Source organism: Gymnogyps californianus, chromosome 15 (genome assembly GCF_018139145.2).
Source record: "Gymnogyps californianus isolate 813 chromosome 15, ASM1813914v2, whole genome shotgun sequence".
Lineage (NCBI taxonomy): Eukaryota > Metazoa > Chordata > Aves > Accipitriformes > Cathartidae > Gymnogyps > Gymnogyps californianus.
Window position 1 is genome coordinate 9,025,711 of NC_059485.1, and position 22,914 is coordinate 9,048,624.

General features: G+C 38.8%; 1 protein-coding gene across 1 annotated transcript in view; it reads right to left on the minus strand.

The window, feature by feature from the left end:
- Nucleotides 1–22,914, minus strand: part of MOSMO (modulator of smoothened) — a 30,254-nt gene that overhangs the window by 6,711 nt on the left and 629 nt on the right. Inside the window, exon 2 of the mRNA XM_050906277.1 lies at nt 1,877–2,089. Within this exon, the coding sequence (XP_050762234.1) occupies nt 1,877–2,089 (213 nt within the window). The remainder of the gene's footprint in view (nt 1–1,876; nt 2,090–22,914) is intronic.

Consider the following 22,914-nt stretch of genomic DNA (forward strand, 5'->3'; position numbering starts at 1 on the left):
ATTTCGGCAACGCAACGATCATATCTTAATAGAATTACGAATAATTCTGACTTGCAAAAGAACAAATTAGTATGTTTCATTATTAAACATCTCATAACAAAAAGGTAAGTGCTGAAATAAAAGAATGTCCTTCTATATTTAGACTTCTAATAATGGACCTATTGCAAGCCTAAAGAAATCTACAGAAAAAAAACAGCTTTAGGGTATCAGATTTTTTGGCTGAACTAACCATCACAGTTGTAGAAAACTAAAGATGCAGGGATGTGATGACTGGAGATATTTTAAAAAACATTAAAATATGTGAAGCCCAAAATACAAGCTCTGAATTAAGAAAAAAACCTCAGTAAATAAATTGTGGTATCACCTATTAACATATAGTACTCCAAAACCCCTCTTTACCCTAGAGCTTTGACTTCAGCTTACTGTAAGCATCTTAATTTTATATGGCATTTTGAGTTTAAACTGCATACATCCCTGCATGCATATCCCTGCATACATTAGATATACATGAAATACGTATAGATAAACAAGGCCACTGGAAAAGTTGGGATGGAATATTAAGTAATACTCATGTCTGCTATTTTAATCATTCACCGGAAAATAAATAAAAGTCATTCACAATGGTTACAGCATTTCAATAGCTCCATTGTCTGCAAGAGCTGCACTATTAATTTAATATGCTGTGTAGCAAAGTTGTCAGAAGGATGGCTTCGATTGTACAAGTACCTCAGTGAAGTACCTTTGTTGAAGCTGAGTGCTTTTTTATATTACTCCCTTCCCCCAAACAAGGTTAAATCTCATTCATATTAGATATCATTAGATGTCAGAGTTCCATTAAACCTTATTTATGCCTGTGTAAAGCACAAACATGCTTTTCTAGTTAGTGTTCACACTACCTTTAGTGGTACGTCATAATTCAAGTCAATTTAAAAGCCCTCAGGTTTTGAGTTTTTTCATGCTGTCATCCCCACTATTAAGGCACCATTTCACAGTTGGGCTAAGCCTGTAACACACACCAAGGAAAGCAAGTTTGAAAGTTATTCCCCTTACTTGTTATAACTGTTTTTCTTTTGCACCAAAGTAGCCAGAGGATATGTTTCCCTGTGCGGAAACACAGGGCTGCTAGAGAAGGCTCAGCTGTGAGGAGTTAGGCTGGTGCTCGTATGGAGCAGAATCAAGGGAGGCAGAAAAACACTGGTACTCCTCCCTTCAGCTAAAGCACTGCTGCGGGTCACTTATGGAAGCAAAAGTCTCAGTGCTGTGAAGCACAGCAGATGCTCTGCAGTGGGCAATCCTCCTGCATAGCCAATTAGGATGCAGATATTCTGAATAAAACACCCGCTGTGAGCATGAAGCAGGACTGAACCAGCAGCAACTCTGAATGAGGTATTCATCAGACACCTGAAGTAGGGATGGATTTCAGACTGTAGTAAGTCTCAGATGTATCAACTACCTCCTCTTCCTCGGGGAGGGAATTTTCAGTCATTCCATTCTGCTAGGAATAAGTCCTGGATATATGGGAGTGGGGAAGTATGAAAGACTATCAGACACACAATTCAGGACTGACCGCTTCTGTCCCTGCTCATTTTCTTAGGTCAGTTAATGGCACTGCCCAAGGAAGATAAAGGGGTCAGGCCTTCCTTTCTCTCACCTTGGGCCCACAGACTATTATTCCCTCTCAATTATAGTCACTTAAGATACCAACACTTTGATTTTTGAAGAATTTTATTTTTTCCTCAGACGTGGTATTTAAAGAGAAGGAATGTTTTGTATAGTAAGAGCCCTGAGCACTGCTACTTGACCAAACTATAGTGTTATTTTAGACTCCACCAGTTTATCCTGCATACAGGTCAACTGTGTAGTTGAGGTCACTTACTTCCAGTGAAAGCTATCCAGCGGGCATATTTAGTAGCTTCTCTTCGCCAGTGGGAAGCCACCAGCAAACCACATGTGACAGTTAGTGAAATGATTCCCATAATGATGAAAAATAACGTAGTGACCCACTCAGGAGGCAGCCGTGGAGGAATACAGGTCCTGTCACGTCCATGGATGGTTTGACACTGTCGCACAAGGCCAACTGTGAGAGCACCTGAAAATACATAGCAGAGAGGCAAGTAAACTTTCAAAATCCTCTCTGAGGGGCGCTCAATTGCAAACCAAAGCTCAGAATTGTCAAAAAATAAGGGATTCTTTCTTTGATGAACCTTAATAAGCCTTTCAAACACAGAGGATAGGGGGGCATGCTTTAAACATCTCTCTTCGTGTTCTTTCATCATACGCTTGCACAAGTTGAAGTGAGATGGCTGCAAGTTGTATCTGGTCCTTGAGTGGCAATCAAGGTCTAATCAAAGGGATAAAGCACTCCTATAAAGCCTGCCAGTATCAGCTAAAGTGGTAGCTGAGTTGTACAGAGGATCACTCCCTCATCTGTGCAAGATTAAATACTTTTATAACCTAACAAAATGAGCTGCAGCCCCCTAAAATGCCTTTAATTGTCTAACGCCTTTTTCCATCATCTGTAAATACAGCTTTAATCCTCAAAGTCTTGCAGCAGAAACTGCATTTAATTCACACCATGATTTTAAGAACATTTAAAAAAAAAAAGCACTTCTTGACAATAACTCTTTAAGAGTCCCTCTATGCAAGAGACTGGTCAATTCTTTTGACAGCTAACAAGAGTTATTACACACACAAACTGGTATATCTACACAAAAGATCTACCAAAAAGATCCTAGAAAAAGGACAAGACTGGTACAGGAACCATAAAGTTTTACACAAAGTGAGGTACTTTCTGTTAAATAAAAAAAATTTCTGATTTAAAATCCAATTCAGTGCTTTTGAGACTCATAAAGCAGCTTTTAGTAAGCTTTAATAGTGAAGTTCTCTTTATTTGGAAAATTTTAACCCAAAATTAACATGCAAGATTAAAATCCATTTCTTCCAGTGTCTCTTAAACATTAAGTCCTATATTTCCCAATTTTGTCCCTTCTTCTGAACTGTTTTCCGAAATAATCACAATTGTCCTTTATCTAAATTAGGAGCAAAAAACAACAGTCGATAATATTAGAGTCAACATCTTCCGCCACAAATTAAGTAAATATTGTTATAGTTGACCTGTTTAAAATAAAAAGAGGGCAACTTAGAAACCATTACAGTAAGATTTGGAAGCTTAGGTTTAGCATGTCTTTTGGAGGGAGAAACAACTGTCATACTTTTTAGCTTCTTTTTGAAAAAAACCATGAAACAAAGAAGTAAGCCAATAGTCAAAAGGGTAACCAGTCCTAGCATGCACCTTCTAGCACCCTGGAGCCAATTTCTACAAGTGTTCAGATCCCGTCTGCTTACACCTCAGCAATGAGGACCAGCAGAATCAGCTTCTGAGCTTAGCATCATTGGGTTAGGAGGCAGAATATCATGTTTTATTAGATGTAGCGCTTCCAATACACTCCTAGAGGATGAGAAGAACCAAGAGCAGAAACATGACTAAATCAATTCTGTTGAAGCATTCCTGTAACCTTTGTTTAGACTACAAATTTTTAGCCCTATTCAAATACATCCTTTTAATTACATATTCATCAACTGAAAGATTCAGAGATGAACTTTCAACTAAAAGTTGAAGTAAAATCCTTTAAAAAAGTGTCACTTACAAAACCAACAAAATTGGCATTTTCTACTCCAGATATACAGCAATCACACCATTGCTGCGCACCAGGATTACACAAAACTGAGCCAGAATTACGTATGCTATCTTGCACAGCTTGTATACCCATACAGTACACAGTTTTACAGGAACTGCTTCTCAGTTGCTTTTTCATAGCCTGCAATGTTTTCATTTTACATCAGCTGCTGGGGCAGAGCGGAGATGTGCATGCGTCCTTCAAAGTCAGGCTCCCTGAAACACACACACATTGCAGAACCTAATACAAAACACTTAGTAGTTTCCTGTAGTTTGGGGATAAAGGGGCTATTCACTGCAGTATCATGGAACAGGAAATGAATCCCAATCACTCTGCAAGACTAGGATTTAACAACAATTTTCCTATACTTACAGTGGAAGTCAGTTTTTTCTAAAATGCAATTCTAATCTAAAGAATGACTTCATAAAAATGACATCGCATGCTCAATAGATGTCTTCTGAATTCAGAGACCTCTCCTGAATTCAATGGCAATAATTTAGTGCATTTTTAACTTTGGCAAAAGCAACAGTGATAAGAACCACTGTGCTGGACTCCATTCCATTCAGTGTGTTAACTGAAACTGAAGAACAGTTGCTATAGATAAGCGTGTATTAGAAAGAGACAACTAACCCATCTTTCAGATGCAATTTGCAGTTTATTGAAGACATTTTTCAATTAACAAGAGCACATTTAACATGTCATATTCAGAGAGGACCAAAGCTAAGCCCAGCAGTGCCATATCTAGAGGAAACAGAAGAGAACTCCATCTTGAACTACTATTTTTCAGTGCAACTTTTTTTGCTGTCAACACCTACTTCTCCAAAGGCTGATTTTCTCAAAAAAAAAACCCCAACAAACCCACAACTGAAAATGAAAAAAAAAAAAAAGAGAACAAAAATCTCTCAATTGCGAGTACCAGGGTAGCATCCCTTTTGAAGACACAGGATAGTTACAAGAAACGACTCAGAGCAGGGTTTCCTAAACATCACTTCTAGTGCCCAAGTGGTTGTTCCACAATTTTTTTTCTTTTTTCTTTTTTTTTTTTTTAAATCAGAGTTTTAAAGCATCAGCAATTAAATTTCAGGATCTGCCATTTTGGAGGAAAAATACTGAACTTTGGTTAAGCTTTTGCTAGCACATACTTAGTATTTTCTCTTAACTCTGCTTCATGGATTACAAATTTGAAGTAGATATACTCCATATTCAAAGTTTTGAACCTTGAGTCTGCAAACTCTAGGAAGGCAAATGGAGGACAAGAGAAGGTTTGTGAACTATTTCTAAATGTTCCACAAAGGTAACTGGGAGAAACAACCTCATTATGTGCTCATAAATTTAGTTAAAGTTCAAATTTAAGTTCACTATACAGGAATACCTCACCTGTGTACCTAAACTGGGCAGACGGAAATTAAACCTCATAGCTTACTTTCATAGTGACAAATCTCCTGTTGAATGCAGACTTCAAAAGAAGTCTCCGGTGTGGAAAAAGAGTATTTATTTGCCACGAAATTAAAAAGAAGAGTGGGTTTACATGGTATTTTATTGTCTTGGTCCTGTTCTAAAGCAATCAAGCAAACAGTTGCCAGGCAGCTGCCAACAAACGTGTTACAGAAAATCTTGTTTAACCTTGTCTAGTCTATCATTGAAAGTAGGGACAGAGATACTGAATTGAACAGTCTCCTTCTGCCTGTAGTTAGAAAATAGCCCAACAGTCCATCTCAAGCCAGTCACCAAGTTCCACTCTGATCCCTAGGTAAAAGAGGTTTTTAGTCGTTCCCTCAGAACAATTCCAGCATAACTGCTGAAAATCTAAGCACCTAACACAGCTATAAAACAAACAGCACAGCTAATGCTAGTAGATTAGGCAGCTTAAAGATGGATACAGCCCTAAAACATGTGCAGCAGAGTAACCGCGCCTGCCCATCCTCCACCTCCCAATGCCCACACTGCACAGCCATCGGGAGCTATAATGACAACCTGGCGATGCAGGGGGCTGCTCCCTTGCTCTGGTATGCCTCTCCCTCCGTAGCTTCCGAGACTGGCACTATGCAGGTCAGTACAGCTAGTGCGAGAGGCGATTAGCATATATATTTCCAATTACTAAAAATGAGATTCAGCCTTGATCAAAACAGAGAATGCCGCACTGAGCATATGTCAGTGAAGCGGTCCTTAGTCTTTTCCAGTAAATGTATTCCCTAAAGTGCCACTGCATTTCAAAGACATTAAACAACCTTCCAGTAGTGACAGTCTGACTATAACCAGGACTCCAGTTTATACCAGTGAAAGATTTCATGATCATATTCCTACACTGCCTCACCCAACTCCTCCAGACCACCAGTAATGCTCATTTTCTGACACTGCATATTTTCACTAGAATCACTAATAAAAAGACTCTTTAACAAACACATCATTTGGGAGCATCACCTGTTTAATAATTAAGTTTCACAAAACCGTTGAGGGAAAGAGGGGAAAAGGCACCAAACCAAAGAATGGCAAGCCCTTGGTTTTGCCCTTTGTGCAGATGTGCAGCTGCCACAGAGCCGACCCACAAGTCCCACTCCAGCCCCGCCAGTGCTGTGCCATCCCTCTCCCGTTTCCATGGTAACTACAGAGCCACCAAGGAGGAATCACATGCTACAGAGAGAAACAAAGATTGCTGCAGCCCTTTCACTCCCCCACCTCTCCATCACTTCTGAATTATTAAAAGTGGCACAGCGATACCACGGCTGGAAAGCAGTAGCATAATAACAGCTATTCAGATGTTCGCTGTTCATCTATTATTTGATTGCCAGAACATGCGGTATCAAGCGTGCCAGACGGACACAGGAGAGGTGCCACTGCTGTGAAGAGCTTACCATCGCACGAGAAGCAACTAATATGGTAAAAGCACGATGCAGTGAACAAGGTGGGGCTCAAATGTTAGAAGGTCACAGAACTCAGCAGCTATGCTGTCTCATGAACATACAAAGTACAAATCCTCAGAACTGCTTTTGCTCATACAGCTTGGGGTACCTGCTCTTCCTCTGTCCTCCGCTACTGTTCCCATTTGAAAATGTCCTTACTCCTTCCCATCATTTTAGAGAAAATGCTATTCGTTGGGTTTAAATGTATCTGCAACCCTTTATATTCCTTGACAACAGCTTCCTCACTTTTACTTTCCATATATCAACCACATCCTTACTAACATTAAATAAACATTACAGGCCAATATGCCTAGTGAGCAGGTTAAAACATCCAACCGCTCCCAGACAGCCCGCCCGCCCTCCCTCGTTGTCCTGATAGAAACCCCAGTTGTGACTGCCAGACAATTTCTGCTCCAACAAGACACTTTTCTTTAGTGTACTGTGGACTTGTTAAACCATCTTTGCTAAGCAAAGAGCACAGTTTACAAGGTCCCTAATGAGGTGTTGGTGATGTAAATCTTAAAGTACCGCCAATGTGGCAAGGACACTGATAAGTTTTATGTTTTAGTAATGAGCACAGTACATGGAGCTATGTTATTTGTGCACACTAAAACATTCATTGCTGCTGGTTAGGTAACAGTCACATGCCAGAGAACGACATGTAAAATAAGGGCAGCTCAGTTAAGCCATTCCCTGTAACTCTTATTGGGCCACAGACAAGGACAGGAGGAAATTAAGTTGTTCTTGGAAAGTTTCTAAGTTCTATCCAATTAACAAACTTGAATGGAAAAAGGTCTAGGTCCATCTAAGAGGAGGAACAGGCTGCAGCTGTCTAGTGCGCAGCTGTAGCTTGCTACCCAATCCAAGTGGAAACTTTAAAGGTCTAAAGAGAATGCAGTGATTTGGTCATGGCAGACTAATTCCCTGTACCAATGTTAAGGATAACCATCAAGTTAACTTTGGCCACCTTGCCTTTAACATGTCTGCTGCTCCTTGCCTGCAACCAAGCCTCTCTGACAGAAGACCGCTTTCAAAGTGAGCGAAGCATAGCCGAGGAATTCCTGAGAGGAACAAACAACAGAGCACGGTAAGAATAGTTCCAACGCAACTGCCCGTAACAGCAAACACGGAGGAGGTATCTCCAAGAAGAAATTTTTTCAAAGTCATCCAAGGAATTTGGCAGTTTAAGTGGGATGTTTTCCAGTCTTACATATGGAATTTATTTTCCTGCAATGGTCACTTTAAGTGATGTTACTATACAAAGAGGGAAGAGAGAATGACTTATTTAGGTTTATTTATATGTATTTTGTTTGGGGGCAAATTTCTATTAATTCTATATTCCAAGTATTAGTTCCTTGGAAACAGAGTACTCTCCCTTCTGCCTCTCCTGAAATCCAGGGAACTGACACTGCTGATCCTTCCCTACCATAGCCCGGGAGGTACTCCAGGGTGCATATAGTTAGTTCTACTTATTCCAGTGTAAAACTCCATCAGAAATCAGGCCCTGTACCCTCTCTTAGAAGATCAGTCATGCTTAGAGTAAGCAATGCAGAAGGTTAAGGAAAAGGCTACGCTTTTACAGGATATGCACCCCTCTAGTGTGAAGAGGAAAAAGGTACAGTATCCTGCTGGTTTGCAAAGCACTTCAAAACCTGGGAGGAAAAAAAGGATTAACAACGCTGGGGAAGACCTCTTGATTCTAAAAGGCATGGTCCATGTTGTAATAGTTAAACAGAATTGAAAGGTCTCTGTACGTAAGGTCCCACTGAATGATGCCTACAGGCTTAGCTCATAGAATTTTTTTGTATCTACAACTGCTCAGAATTATAGCCTTGTAAAAGGAAACGTAGTTAGTCCTCATCTAAATTTTCAGCCGTTGACCCATTAAAGCAATTTAAAAATGTTTACAGCCTCAAATAATGTCATATCAGACCATTTTGTAAAATAGCACATACACATAATTAACTGCAGCTAAGTAACTATAAGCAAGTCAAACACCCTTTCCTCCACTTTTTTGCTCAGGTCATTGTTGTAGGACAATGCAATAACTGGATTATACCTAAATAACTATAAAGGGTATATAAAAGGATCAAAATATAAGATAGGATCAACTGCCAGTTTCCAATCAAGTATGAGAATACCGTATCTGTTACTGTTCTTACATAAATAAGTGCTTCTTTTGTGAGGGATGGGGGTAGTTTGAATAGATGCTCTTTAGCACTTAGGCCGCTAAAATAACTTCGAGGTTACCATGCAAGTACAGTATTCAGGATGTGGCATGACAGATTGATTCTTTTACTGCGGATGTTCCAGTATGTTGTTCAGGTAGTAGATTAACAGGCAACTAAGTTTAGACTTACTAAAATAAGATTTATGAATGTTAAAGGATGATCTAGTTAAAGGCTTAAAAGAATAATAGAGGACTAACTGCAAAGGCACAGAACATAGAGGAGTTCAAAACAAAGGGATTATAAATTATCTTTCCTGTCCTTTGTATGCCAGATCTTATGTTTTTGGCATTCACACTGATTTGTCTCTCAAATCATCTAACAGGTATTGTAACACTGGAAGAAAAGCTCTGGAGTTTCTTACTTTGAAGCAGACCAGATGCAAGATCAATTCATATGCCCACTGGATATTTTTTGGTATGAAACAAACACCTAAAAAGTATTTATACAATGTTAAAAGATCAGTTTTAATAAAGACCTAGATTTACTTGCAAAGTCCTTGCTATATCTAGAGTGCATCTTTTAAGAGCAATTCTAGTCAATATTGCAAGATAGTGCATGTTGTTATATAAGCTCCTATTTCTCTTCCACTCCATTTATCCCCTTCTCTGAAATCAGAATGCTCTCTCCCTTTCAAACCAACTTTGAAATGCACCAACCTTCTTGCTCTAGAGATGTAAACGGTGTTTCCTTGTTTCAGGAACTAAGTGACTTTCTTAAAAATACTCATATTGGCAACAATAAGTGAGGTAACATCCCTAGCTTCAAACCCAGCTAGCTTATGCTAGCTATGAGGAACCTACCAATTGAATTCTATTTAACAATCTAATGTCCAGAGAATTTAATTTATTAGGTACCATTCTTGGCACTCTTTAGAACCCCAAAGCTTACTGGCTTTTAAACAGAAGAATTCTCATTTTTAAAGTCTAAACTCAACGTTAAAAGAGTTGTGGTATATTAGCAGAAAAGCTTGCCTTGCTGCTGAAGACCATCTGGTGCCTGAGTTGTCGCAAAAGTTTTCAATTCAGTGTTTGTATCGTGCCTAATTCAAACCAAATACCCCCTCCACAAAAAACATAGTCTTCTCCCTCCCTCCTCCCACCCCCAAAGAGAAAAAAATCAGGGGGCATCTATTGGGAAAGATCCTTATGACTTACACGTATTAGAAAAGTTTATTACTACCGATAACTATCATTATGATATGAGTTGTAAGTGATGTTTAAATTGCAGACATTTGGACCAAGAAAAAGCAAGTTTATTTCTGAATTCCAACACTCAAGTTTAAAAGTTTCAATACCATGCCACTTGTGTATTGGAGTGGGGGTTTTTTAATGTTTCGGGGGTTTGGGGGGGGGGTTTTTTGGTGGTTTGGACCACCACACACTGAAAGAGGTATCCTCAGGCAACAACGCAGTAACAACTCTCCTGAGGACATAACAAAGGCCCTGTGTTCTCACATATCAGAGCCAAGAAATCTGCCCACGCTGAAGGTATTCTTTCCTACTTCAGAAGACAGCATTAATTAAATGTTGGTAAACAGGATCGCTAATAAGTTGCATCCTTCTGGTTGTTTATTTTCTGACACTATAAACATTTTCACAATAGGAGAGTGTTGTCAGTGACTAGAATCTTTACAGTTTCTGAAGTAGCAAGGGCCTGGAAAAGAGAGAACTTTTTTTTTTTTTAAAGAAAACTTAATGTTTTATTTAGCTTAAAAATCAAAGAAAAAAAATCCATAGTTATTTCCATTTTTCCCCCAACCAAAACAGAGCTATTCAAAGTTGACAAAACTCACTGCCTAAAAAAGAAAGATCAAAGGCAGTGTCAATATTTTAAAGTGATTTTTCTAGTCAGCTACACCAGTTTTATGCCATATGTTCAGTTGAAAGCCAGAAGCTATGACACCTACAGCTGTTCTGCCATTTAACATCTGATGAGCTTGTGTTCGTTTTAACAGAGTTATATTTGGCTTCAGACAGAGCTGTAAAATGATACCTCTCCATCCAATACACCACACAACCCTACCCCAACCTTCCCAGAAATGATCTGCTAATCACTTTACAATTGTATGGTTGATGTGCAGGCTCTTCAAGGCCGGCCATCATCTACAGGAGCCAGTGACACGAGGTGGCCAGGCTGGGTCAGTAACGGCAGCACCAGAGTTTGCCACATGGTACGAACACAACACAACCAGCAAGAACACAGAAATTCTGCATCTTCGGTTTAGTGGATCACCTTCCACATACATATCTTATAAGGTGGTCTGTTCACAGGCTGGCAATGACTGGACTTCAGAGCTCTCCATTTTTAACTCCTGCATATCTAAAAGCACCATTTCACCAAGTCAGTTGAGTTTCAAACTTAACAGATGTCCAAGCAGATCAGGACAGATATACCAAAACCCCCCAAATCACACCAAGTAAAGTATCCTATTGTTCTCTCTCTATCCATGAAGACGAAATATCTGTCAGCCTTCCTGGTTACAGTCTAAAGCGATTTCTCTGGCCTAATGACAAGGGCATTCAAGAGTAGGGAGAAAATTCAGGTTCTGGCCCTGCCCTCAAGACTGCTTGTGCATTTTATCAAATGAAATTCAGGAGGAATAAGGATCATGTTCCTCTGTCAGCCGTAACTGTTGTGCTTTGCGCTGATCTCAGCTTGCGTCAGACATGCTCCAAGGACACCCACTGATCTGGCTCTTCCATGGCTTTATGAATCACCCAGTGGTGTAAGGTGAAGAGCGAAGTGTTGAAATGCCTTTTCGCATTTATATGGTTAGAAACATACTTGCAAATTTTAGGTGTCTGCTCTGCAAACACTCAGCCTAAATACACCTTATGTGCTTGAATGCTTTCTTACAGCTGAGCCTAACTTTCTGCCGGTCCACTGCTGAGAGCAAATTTTAGGCCCAGATTGCCAGAAAGTACAACAGACCTTGCTAAATAAAGAACAAAACATTCAAAAAGCAAATAAAATGTACTAACAATTTGGTGGCAATTTCTTTAAATCACATAACTGATGACAGGATTGTATTTATAGCAATGAGGACATGAGAAGGGAAGTTTGCAGGTAGAAGTAATACCTATTATTAGAACAACTAGAATAATTGGAAAGATTAAGCACATTTCTGCTCTTGCAAGCCCCTTCTTGGACACATAAGTTTCCCCCACTCTACTAACTGGGGATATAAAAGATACTATCTCTGTCTACTAGACTTGCTTTATTCCGTAAGGCACTTTTGTCAATTGAAGAATGGCACCTAAATGTCCCAAGACGTATTTCATTGCAACTAGAGTAATATTTCAAGTAGAATAAAAGCAACCTTAGTTTTTATTCCTAAAGGCACTTTTTAACTGTTCGCAAATCTATGTATGACATGCTTGTAACAACTGGCAATACAAGTTAAACTGCACTTTAAATAGGAATTAGGTACAGGGCCAACAAAGAATTTATTCTCTACAAGTAACGCTTCATGTGCTGAAAGACAGACTGACATATAGCTTAACTACATACAATCTGTCCTCAAGGACAGCCGGCACATAGTTTCCTGGATGATTAACATTTTAAGCCCCCCCAGTATAAAAGGTAGCTTTAACTTTTCAGGCAAATTGGAAAAAAACAACCACCTTCTTCTGCAGTAATAATTCTCAAATTTAGGCATTTACTTGTTGTTCACATAACAACAAACACTAAAACCAAAGAAGAATAGGAAAGCAGGGAGCATATTCAGGAATTATCCAGAAGTTACATTTTCTTATCCCTTTTGCTAGGTGTGCTGGTTTTGGCTGGGATAGAGTTAATTTTCTTCATAGTAGCTGGTATGGGGCTATGTTTGGGATTTGTGCTGAAAACAGTGTTGATAACACAGGGATGTTTTAGTTACTGCTGAGCAGCGCTTACACTGAGTCAAGACCTCTTCTGCCTCTCACCCCACCCCACCAGCGAGCAGGCTGGGGGTGCACAAGAAGCTGGGAGGGGACACAGCCGGGACAGCTGACCCCAACTGACCCAAGGGATATTCCAGACCATAGGATGTCATGCTCAGCATATAAAGCTGGGGGAAGAAGGAGGAAGGGGGGGACGTTTGGAGTGATGGCATTTGTCTTCCCAAGTCACTGTTAACGTGTGATGGAGCCCTGCTTTCCTGGAGATGGCTGAACACCTGCCTGCCGATGGGAACTAGTGAACGAATGCCTTGTTTTGCTTTGCTTGCACACGTGGCTTTTGCTTTACCTATTAAACTGTCTTTATTTCAACTCACGAGTTTTCTCACTTTTAGGCTTCCAATTCTCTCCCACACCCCACCGCAGGGAGAGTGAGCGAGCGGCTGTGTGGTGCTTAGTTGCCGGCTGGGGTTAAACCACGACACCAGGGCAAGTCCTTGTTTTAGAAGCCTGCATAATTTAAGACTGAATTATTTAGGCAATTAACAGATGCTGTCTGTGTGGTGATAACACTTTCTCCCTTATCACAAATCAGCATCTACAAAAATAGACTGTAAGAGTCTGGAGACTTTTTTTTTTGGCTAGAATAAGAGAAGACAGACCACTCCTGAACAGTTAAATTTGCACTTTACTGAAATAAAATACGACTTTATCTTAATAGCAGGGCTCAGTCCTTTCTGAACAAGTGGGGCTATTCTTAAAAAGCAATCAGATGTTATATAGTGCTCCGAAGAGCGTATCTGTTAACAAATGTTTATACAGTTGTTATACTGACATTCTGAAACAGAATTCTAATTTTAGATTCAATATAAACAGCCAAGAAATGCTCTGTCTTTATCACCAACTTCATCTTACTGAACATATACTTACAGAGAGCATTTACTTCACATTACATTGGGCATAAGTCAACAGATGTCTGTTTATAAAACAGCAACTACTACTTCTAGCCTTTACTCTCTTTATTTCACCATTTTTCATGTCTTAAGCTTCAGGGTGCTTCTTGTAATTGCTGAGTGACCCAATAATATTCCACTGAAAGAATTTATGAGACCACATTAGAAATTCTTGGCCATTCAATCTTTTCAGGTTTCCTGTACAATCTTGTTGCATAGTTTTTAAATTGAATTAAGTGTGGGTTTAAAAAACAAAGTGAAACATGCTTCTTCCCACATGAGTTTCTACAATGGAGAACTACATCATTAATACATGAATTTAGGTGCATGAATAGTTTCAGAACAGAATTCAACCTAAGGAAAAAAAAGTTCTTTCTTCACCCTTGTGACTTCTCTTCCCCCACAGCATGCAACGCCTACAACACTCCTTGCATCAACAGGCACAGAAGATGCAGTGCATTTTCTCCTCTACAAGAAAGGAGATCAGAATCTTCCACTGTGGAAGTTCTGGAGCTGACACTTCCACTGACTGTGGGAATACCGTCGGTCACTGTCTATGCTTAAGAAAAGATGCGCTCTCTTAATGCTGCAATTTATAGTATCTCTATTTTGTACAGAGAAGACTGAACATTAAAGCAAATTTTCAAGTCAAACAAGTCACCTTCTATACGAAGTCAACCTTCAGGAAACTTGAGGTCCATGACAACCTCTTATCAGTTTTCTTCACTTCGCTTTGGTATAAAGACGTTACAATTAAAGGTTGTGTATGTTTGATGCATTAAGCTCATACTGATGAAGTTACAGATAAAACCATTCCCCCTTACTTGTACATTTGCCCTGCCTATCATGGAAGTCAGGATCCATCTCATTTCAGATGTATACACAGATTTTATTGCTTGCAGAAAGCAAGCAGTTTCACTGAGACATCCTAATAACATTAGTATATATGCCATCAATTTGAGAAGTGTAGAAAGAATCTAAATTCAAAGCAGCTCTTTTGAAGTATTCACAGCAAAGCAGTTCTGAGGCACACTGAACAATCAGTTGTCCCATTCTCTCTTATTCTGATCCCATACCTATTCCTTAAAATACAACTAAATTACATTGCTGCCAATAGCTGGAAGCAGTCACAGCAAGAGAAGTGGAAACAAGGCAAGAACAACTTGGGCAATGATTGGAGAGCAAGAGAATAGGAAACCCAGGAGTAAGAACTGCAACACTATAAACTGGGAAGTTGGCTCAATGATGAGCGCTACAAAAGTGAACTACTTGACTTTACTGCCTATGAACACTGTTGTTTGATTATTAAATTCTTGGATGTACCAAGCTCAGAGACAGCTCAGCCCTGCTAATGCAGTGTCCAAACAACTGCACAAAGAATTGCTCATGGTCAAGTTCAAGGCCTAATGTGAACTGTCTTCAACTGGACAAATATTTAAACATCTAAGTGGGTTATTAATCATTACACCTTGAGAGACTGTCATCCTTAATAATCCCAAAGTGCTTTGTAATTTATGGCACAGAACTGCAGCTACCATGAGGCTCTTGGGTAGCAGCCAACTGTTGCTTATCGCACTATGTTGCGTGGCTAGGAAATGCTGGCTTCTGATACTGCAGTAAATCCCTGGGAGGCTTTTGATGCCTTCACAAGGGAGCATTTTAGTTCATCCCAAGGACCTAGACATAATAGACTGAGTATGTTTTGCTCAAAGAGAGGAACTAGACTCTACATACTCTGTGGAATGTTCAACCTCTAACTCTTAGCACCTAGTGTTTCATACTTGATTAGCTCATCCCGCAGACAAACCATCACAATCAGACTACTTTTCCTAAGGTACCCAAGAGAGACCAAACTCTTGTAATCAACTCTATTTACAAAATGTAAAAAACCATATACAAGATAATACATCAAATAGGAAATCAAATATGATATAATAGGAAGAAACCAAGAGTTTCACCCAGAGAAAGAATAACCTATGACTGTTAATTCCATATAGATTCCTATGAAATTAGGCAAATGTAAGTGCTTTGCCAGTCAAATGCTGTAGCTTGTTTCCCCTCTCCTTAAAATAGACACGTACCCTGCACAGATCCTCTTCTTGGCCATATCTCCAGTTTTTCAGATCTGTGTATATCTCCATCAGTCAGAGGCTTGGGGAAGAAAAGTGAGATTGAGCAAAGCAGCTGGAGCACACATAAGGGGATTGCTGCAAAATTATCATAAAACTTTTTTCCTGCATATAGCCCTCAATAAAAAAAAGACTGTCCATTACTAAATTTGTAGGCACTGCTAATTACAATAACAACTTATAATTATGTAATAAGAAATTGATTTTTAGATTTAAAAATTGCATAAACTATAAATTTATAATAATTTAGAATTTTCCCAAATTACTTTGTACAAGAAATAAAAACAGCCTCCATATTGTATTTGTTCCACCATACTACAAACATCATTTTGTATTTGATTTTAAAATAGATTGCAGCATTTAACCTCTTCAAAGGTCAATATTCCTCCTCATCCATGAGTCACTCTAGTTACCTTCTTCTGAAACACACAGGTATCAACCATTGCTGGAAAAGGATTCAAGAACTAGGTGGAGAACTCCTGCATAAGATGAAAATCCTACATATTGCAGCTGTACCGCAGCAGGCAAGAAAAGTTAGTTCTCTCTACTTTGTTTCGAGATTAGCAAGAAAATAAGTGGGAAAAAGTTGAGCTGTTGTGAGGTACCTATAAAAAACTAGGTCGAGCTTAAAAGTTTGACCTACTGATCTTCTTTGCTTTGGCAAAAGTACAAATGGAGGTTACATAATGCTGCTCACATGCTCACTGGCTGGAAACTACATGATACAAATGTTTCTAATAAGCCTCAGTCCTTAGCAGGATTCTTTTTTATTTACTTATTTCAGACAGTTTTAAATCTTTGTTTTGCAGTACATACTATTGAATCCTTACTTTTAAGATTCATATATTTAAGTCACTCTTGTGTTAAGCTCAGTGTCATATTGTGGCAACAAATGTAATACACACAGCTAAAATCAGCTCTAAGTTGTTTTAAAAAATCAACACTATTAGTGAAACGCAGATAGTTCCTGAAGCCACAAAGCTGAAGTCTCAACAAGGTACCTTTCCCACAGTTTGTACTGTCTATAAAGCAGATTTACAACTACTTACTTGTTGAGTAAAGCACAGGATAGACAGAAAACAAATCTGTATCTGCACATACTGAATATAATTTAGCTCTATGGTAACTGTACATACTGCTGTGAAGTAAATACTTTAAAGAAAAAAAGTTATTCCAAATACCTGAAACTCAAGTACCTTAGCAAAAACATCTACTATCAGAAAAGACAAATGAAATACCTGTTATTCTTAGGGTTCCCCCCCCCCCCCCGTTTATTAAAGTAAAACTGTGATAGGAAACAAAAGTTTAAAAACAAAATAAAATTAAAGCTTTGCTGCTAATGCTAACAGAAGTTTCTGTGATAAAGATACCACCTCTGTTTTACAGAGGAAGAAACTGAGGTACTGCCACAACAACTTTCCAACATCCAAAGTCAGTCATGCCAGATCCTAGATTTGAAAGGTAAATACAAGTTACTGGCTCCCAGATCTGTACTCTATAATCAGGTATTTCTTACCTAATTCTTTAACACTAATTAGAGAATGAGGAATTCAACAGGATTTGGTGGGAGGCAAACTAATAGTTTTGTACCTTCACACACTAAAGAGAAAACAAAACGTTCACCTAACTGAAGCAGTATTAATTTGTATTTGTTAAAAAGCAGATGTAAAACATCAGTTCCTCTATGGACAAAAACAATCGGCTCTCTCATCTCTGCTCTGGCAGGCTCAAATAACCAGGCTGACACAGCTCTCTTTCATGAGATTCTTCCTACATATAAAATAGTTCCATATGTTTAAATGTTGAGTGGTTGAGCAAGCGCAAAATTAATTCATTACAACAATGCCTTACTATTAATTTTTCTTGTGCCTTAAGGCCTGGTCCATTACAAAATTCAAGCACAATTCAAACACTCTGCTTTGTCAGATTTTTACATCCACTTGAAAGACATCTGCAGTCACAAAGTGTAATGGAAATGTTAATTTTAAAGATGGCACTGACACTCCCAGTCCAGCCACACCTATTAACAGACTGCTCTTGTTAGACTATTCAGACTATATGGGGTTTAGATTCTTTGCCAGTCCTTACTAGTTCTTATTTAGGTTTTGTATTTTTGTTTTTAAGGCACTGGCAACATCTCTAAAATGCAAGTACTGTTAGCAGTGCCTGCATCTTACAGCAGGTCCTAATCCCCTCACTGTCCAGATCAGCAGCGTTCACAGAGCACCACCTTTCCCTCCTTGCTCACTCACCTGGGGGCATCTACCAAAAGGAAAGTGTTTTCCTAGAAATTATGTTCCAGAACCTAATTTTAACACTCTGATGTTCAGATGGCTTTGGAGATTGCTTTTGAGCAGTCATTTCTTTCTAGGGCATAATGGTACATAATTCTTCATTTTCTGTATCATCACCCCCTTTTGTTTTGTGTTCTCAGCATGCAATCCAAACAGGTTCATGGAAGGGCAAATAACTTCTGTCACAGTCACTACATGATACAGTACAAAACACATTAGGAAAAAGTAATTCTGTAGAATTGCTTCCTATCATGTCCCATCATTCTCTACTGAGAAGAACTGGGAGAAGCATGCTGTGTTTTGAGTATATTGCAAGGTGCTTAACAAATGATCATCAGAACCCTTTTACAGACAGTTTTTGAAAAGCCAATTATCTACACATCAATGAAACAAAACAAAAAAATATCTACTTCAGTGGACAGCACAAGGATTGCTCTATACCATGATTCCTCCACAGAGGAGCACTGTACATTAACAGTTTCTCAGCACAGGTCCTAAAGGGCAGAAGTAAGCAGTAATATGCCATACTGATTTTTACATATCACTACTTTTTGAGCAGACAACTGCATTTACAACAACAGTGCTAGCTGGAACTGAACTTTACACCCTCTTTTTAAGTTGCTGATGCTTTATTTATTCTATTCGATCTGTTCTATTCTATTTAGAAATACTGGTTCATTTGAGTACCTTCATGTGGTCTTGGGTTTATTCCCTGTGTAGTCAGTGCTCCAAGTAGAGAAAAATATTTCAGTGGCAACATTGTCTCAAGCTCAGCAGGAGCCAGGAACCACTGCTTGGTTGTATCACCTGTGATAGTTCATTAAGCTGATCCCAACAAAGCTACAGCTCCTGTTGGAACTGTGGAGCAAAATTCCTCAGGAAGAGCTATCACATGCAGAGGAATAACACTGAACAGCAGTAATTTGCCACTTAGTACTAGTCAACTTATTTCACAGGAGCAGGGAGTTAACTACCTCAGGAGGAATGGCCTGCTGGGTGCTGCTTGCTCTTCTATAAGACCATAGATACCACTGAATCTGGAATCATACTTCACAAAAAAGCAACTGCGTATGCAAAAGCAAGAGCTACACATAATACTTTGGAAGATACATGGGAAGGCAGCATTTGTAAACAAAACAGACAATTTAAAATAAGTGGCATGTTGCAGATTCACAATTTACTATCATACTGTTACTGCACAGCATGGTACAGAAGGCAGTTTAAATGAAAAGTATAATTCCTAACATACGTGACCTTGATGCTGTCACAGATGCAAGATGAAATAGGAAGCTCTGCTGAACACTAGTACCACCCAAGTCAGCACTGTTGTGCACGCTCTGAGTGGCCTGGCTATAACATTATACTGTGTATCCCATTGTGATATATGTATCAACACAGAGGTGATAAATACTTGCTTTAGAAGTTACCCATCAGAGTTCAGCAGCCTTAAATTCTAACATCCATATTAACTTAATGACTGCTATTAAAAAAAAGGTACACGTTGTTCTGTAAATTGGAATCAAATGAACAATCATGCTACATAGGAAGGGATGACTAAGTCACATAAATAAACTGATAGCTTAGCTTTCTGAAGGGGGATTTTATTTGACTAAATTGTCCTCTTGAATTATTTGACCTATCCTAAAAGTATTTCAAATTGTCAACCCCCCCACATGTACAGCCTTTAACATGTCTAATTTCAACTATGCATACTATTCATACCTACATATTTTCCCTACAAAAGGGTTGAGAATTGAAGCTAGAGCAACTTCTATCCCCCCTCCTCTCCTACTGAAGACAAAATATCAAAATCATTAAAGACCCTCCCACACAAAAAAGGAACATATGGAGACAAAACTATCAGCTTTTAAAGTTCATCACAAAAGAAGTGTAGAGATACAGGAGCAAAATTCACTACTACTGAAATCAGTGGGAGCTTAGGCACTGGCTTAAATTAAAGCCAACTCTGTCCTTATTTCTCGCATAGAATACCAGTTTGATAAGGAAAGGATGTCAGTGCACGAATACTGAGAAGCCACTGATTTCCAGACCGGAGTAACCAGTGTTCTGTACTGGCACACCACGAAAAAACTAAACTTCACTGAGAACTCTCTGAAAGAAAAATTAATTTAATTTTCATCTTTCCTTTATAATCTTAAAGATGTATGAAATACCTGAAACCAAGTTAATGAACAGTTCTTACAAAACTACATAAAGAAAAAGCACCCAATGGAGACTTGGACCCACATCCACAAAGGTGTAGTTCCTCTGGCCTAAAGACAGATAAGCATCATCTTCAATGATCTCAGTTGCAATCCTTTGCTCATAACTACAATGTTGGAGAGGAATTTTTATAGCCAACATTTTTCAAATGACTGTAAAACTTATCTTTAAGAGTAAGATTTAGGAGACTAAATCAGCTCTTCCCCTATATTGATTTCCCCAGAACATAAGCTCCTTTAAAAAAAAAATTGAAAACAATCTAGATTTTTCAGAAAAGCATTAAAGCCACTGATTTATTTTGCTATCCAATTTAGCAGAAAATCATCATTATCTCTGGAGTAAGATGTACATATTGTTTAACATTCAAATCAGAACAGATTTTTTTTCCTGAAATGTAAGCCCAAGTTCCCAACCTTAATGGCTGTAAACAGCTCTGAATGAGCCAGTGCAGTGCTGCCTTCCCAGGTTTGCCAAGACCTCTGCTCTACACAATCCTCAAACAGCTGCAGTATTGAGAAGACCAGGCTGTTCCACACTGCCTTTCAGAACCCCGAGGACAGCAGCCAAGCAGAGAAACAGTATTACTCCCCTTTCTCCTTGGTACTAGGCTGACTTGTAGAAGCAGAATCTAGAATAATTCCCACAGGAGATGAACCTAAGAACACAGAGGTAAAGCAAAGAAATATTTTCTTTCACCAGCTGAGGACAGGATGCTTCAAAAAACCCTACTTCTTAGTGGCATGTATGGAAGTTGGATAGCTTAAATGTGGTCCAAGTACAGCAGTCTGCTGAGAGTGCCTGAATCTCACTAGCAGCTGGGACAGGGTTTACCATCAGGGCTGTGTCCTCCTATGCCATACTTCTCCACAGCAGTCTCTGCATAATGAATAGCACTCATAAAAGCATTTATCTCATAATTCAATACCACAGCGTTTGCTACAGGAAGTCCTTGATTCAATGGGCATCCTCACACTTCCTTTCTTTACAGTTTGGGCAAAAGGCTCATTTTAGAAGGTCTAAGTACTAGAAATATACATTTATATTGCTTTTAACTAGAAGTCTTATAACAGAGTGCATCGAATCCCATATCAATAAAAATCTACAAGAGAGTCATTAAGGAAGGATGACAGCTAGCTCTCCTTTACGATTTTATCAAGTCAACAGTTTGTTTGGCTTCAAAATATAGCAAAAAAAACCCAACAAAACCGGCATAGGTCTGTCAAAACATTATTTGACTAGTGAAGTCCTTCAGAAAAATACATACAGATTTCATGTTTGTTAGCCTAATTAAAACTGTTACATGCACCTCTAAAAGGAGTACAGGACAGAAACGGCAGATGATTCTTAAGTAATCATCCATCAAGTAACTAAGAATCAATGATTTCTAGGTATAATATTTCAGGAAACAATTTTTGTATTATAAAGAGATATTAATCATTTTTCTTTAATGAAGAATGTAACGGACTGTGCTTAGTTCCCAAAAGACCTTTCTTTCCATCAGCAATTTCTTCAGAATAGTTTTTGTTATGTCATTTCTATACAGGCAGAGAGAATCCAACATCTTACACGTTGCATAGGATCTGTTAACATGAGGCAGGACTTAAGAAAGACATACTTAAATATTTAAAATAAAGATTATTTTATTTGACTTTAAGCCCCTGAAGAAGGGCTCTTTACTGCAGCACTGCTGCTAGGTGGAATTGTAAGAGGAAAGAACCAACTATTTTACGTAGCCATAGGCAGGAAGATCATCACAATTAGCTATAGGAGGAATGGTGAAGTCATCTAGGGAGTTCCTGAATGCTGCACTTTGGGAAGGGAAGGGACTCATTTGTCTCCTCTGGACCATGTAGGAAAGGCCAGGTTCTAGACTAGGTAACTAGAAGCAATTCAAACAAACCATAAGGATAGTCTGGTCAGAGGGAACGCCCAGTCATCAATCCCTAATAGCCAACATTTTTAATATTCTACTTCATCAGATTAAAGGAAATATGACTCCATTTGAACCAGTTCAGTCCTCTTACATGCAGCAAATATTAGGCATGGAAGATGCAAGACAGACAAAGAAAATTCTTTAAACCCTTTGCAAGAATTTATGACAGAAGCCTTTACCCCAAGACCCTTTTTCTCTATTCTATACCTGTGGTTTGCTTGGAAATTCTATGTTTAGGAAAAGGTGGTTAAGTTAGTTTCATCTGTTTGTAGTAAGGATGCCTTCCTTTCCTGACAAGGAGATTTGGGTTTCTCTGGGACATGAGATCAAAGAGCAGCCTTCCTCCTATTATCTCACCCTGCTCCATTCATCAGAACACATGGGTCCTTATCAACAGGCTGAAATAAATTGTTCATACAATTACATCATTAGTAAAAAGACAGATGCACAATTCCTTGTTCTTTTAAAGAAAACAAATGTCAGATTGTAAAATAAAAAACACACGGGATCTAGGCTTAAAAGCTGATAAAAATCAGCATGCAGGAAATATTCTGAACAAAAAAAAAAAAAGAAGGAAAGCTAAATCTTCCCTGCAACAAAGGAAACATCAGTGCAGTACAAAAGATTCAAAACCTGCCACAAACTATGCAGAGAGACTGATCTAAATTCCCTGTCCAAGGTGACTGAACCTCG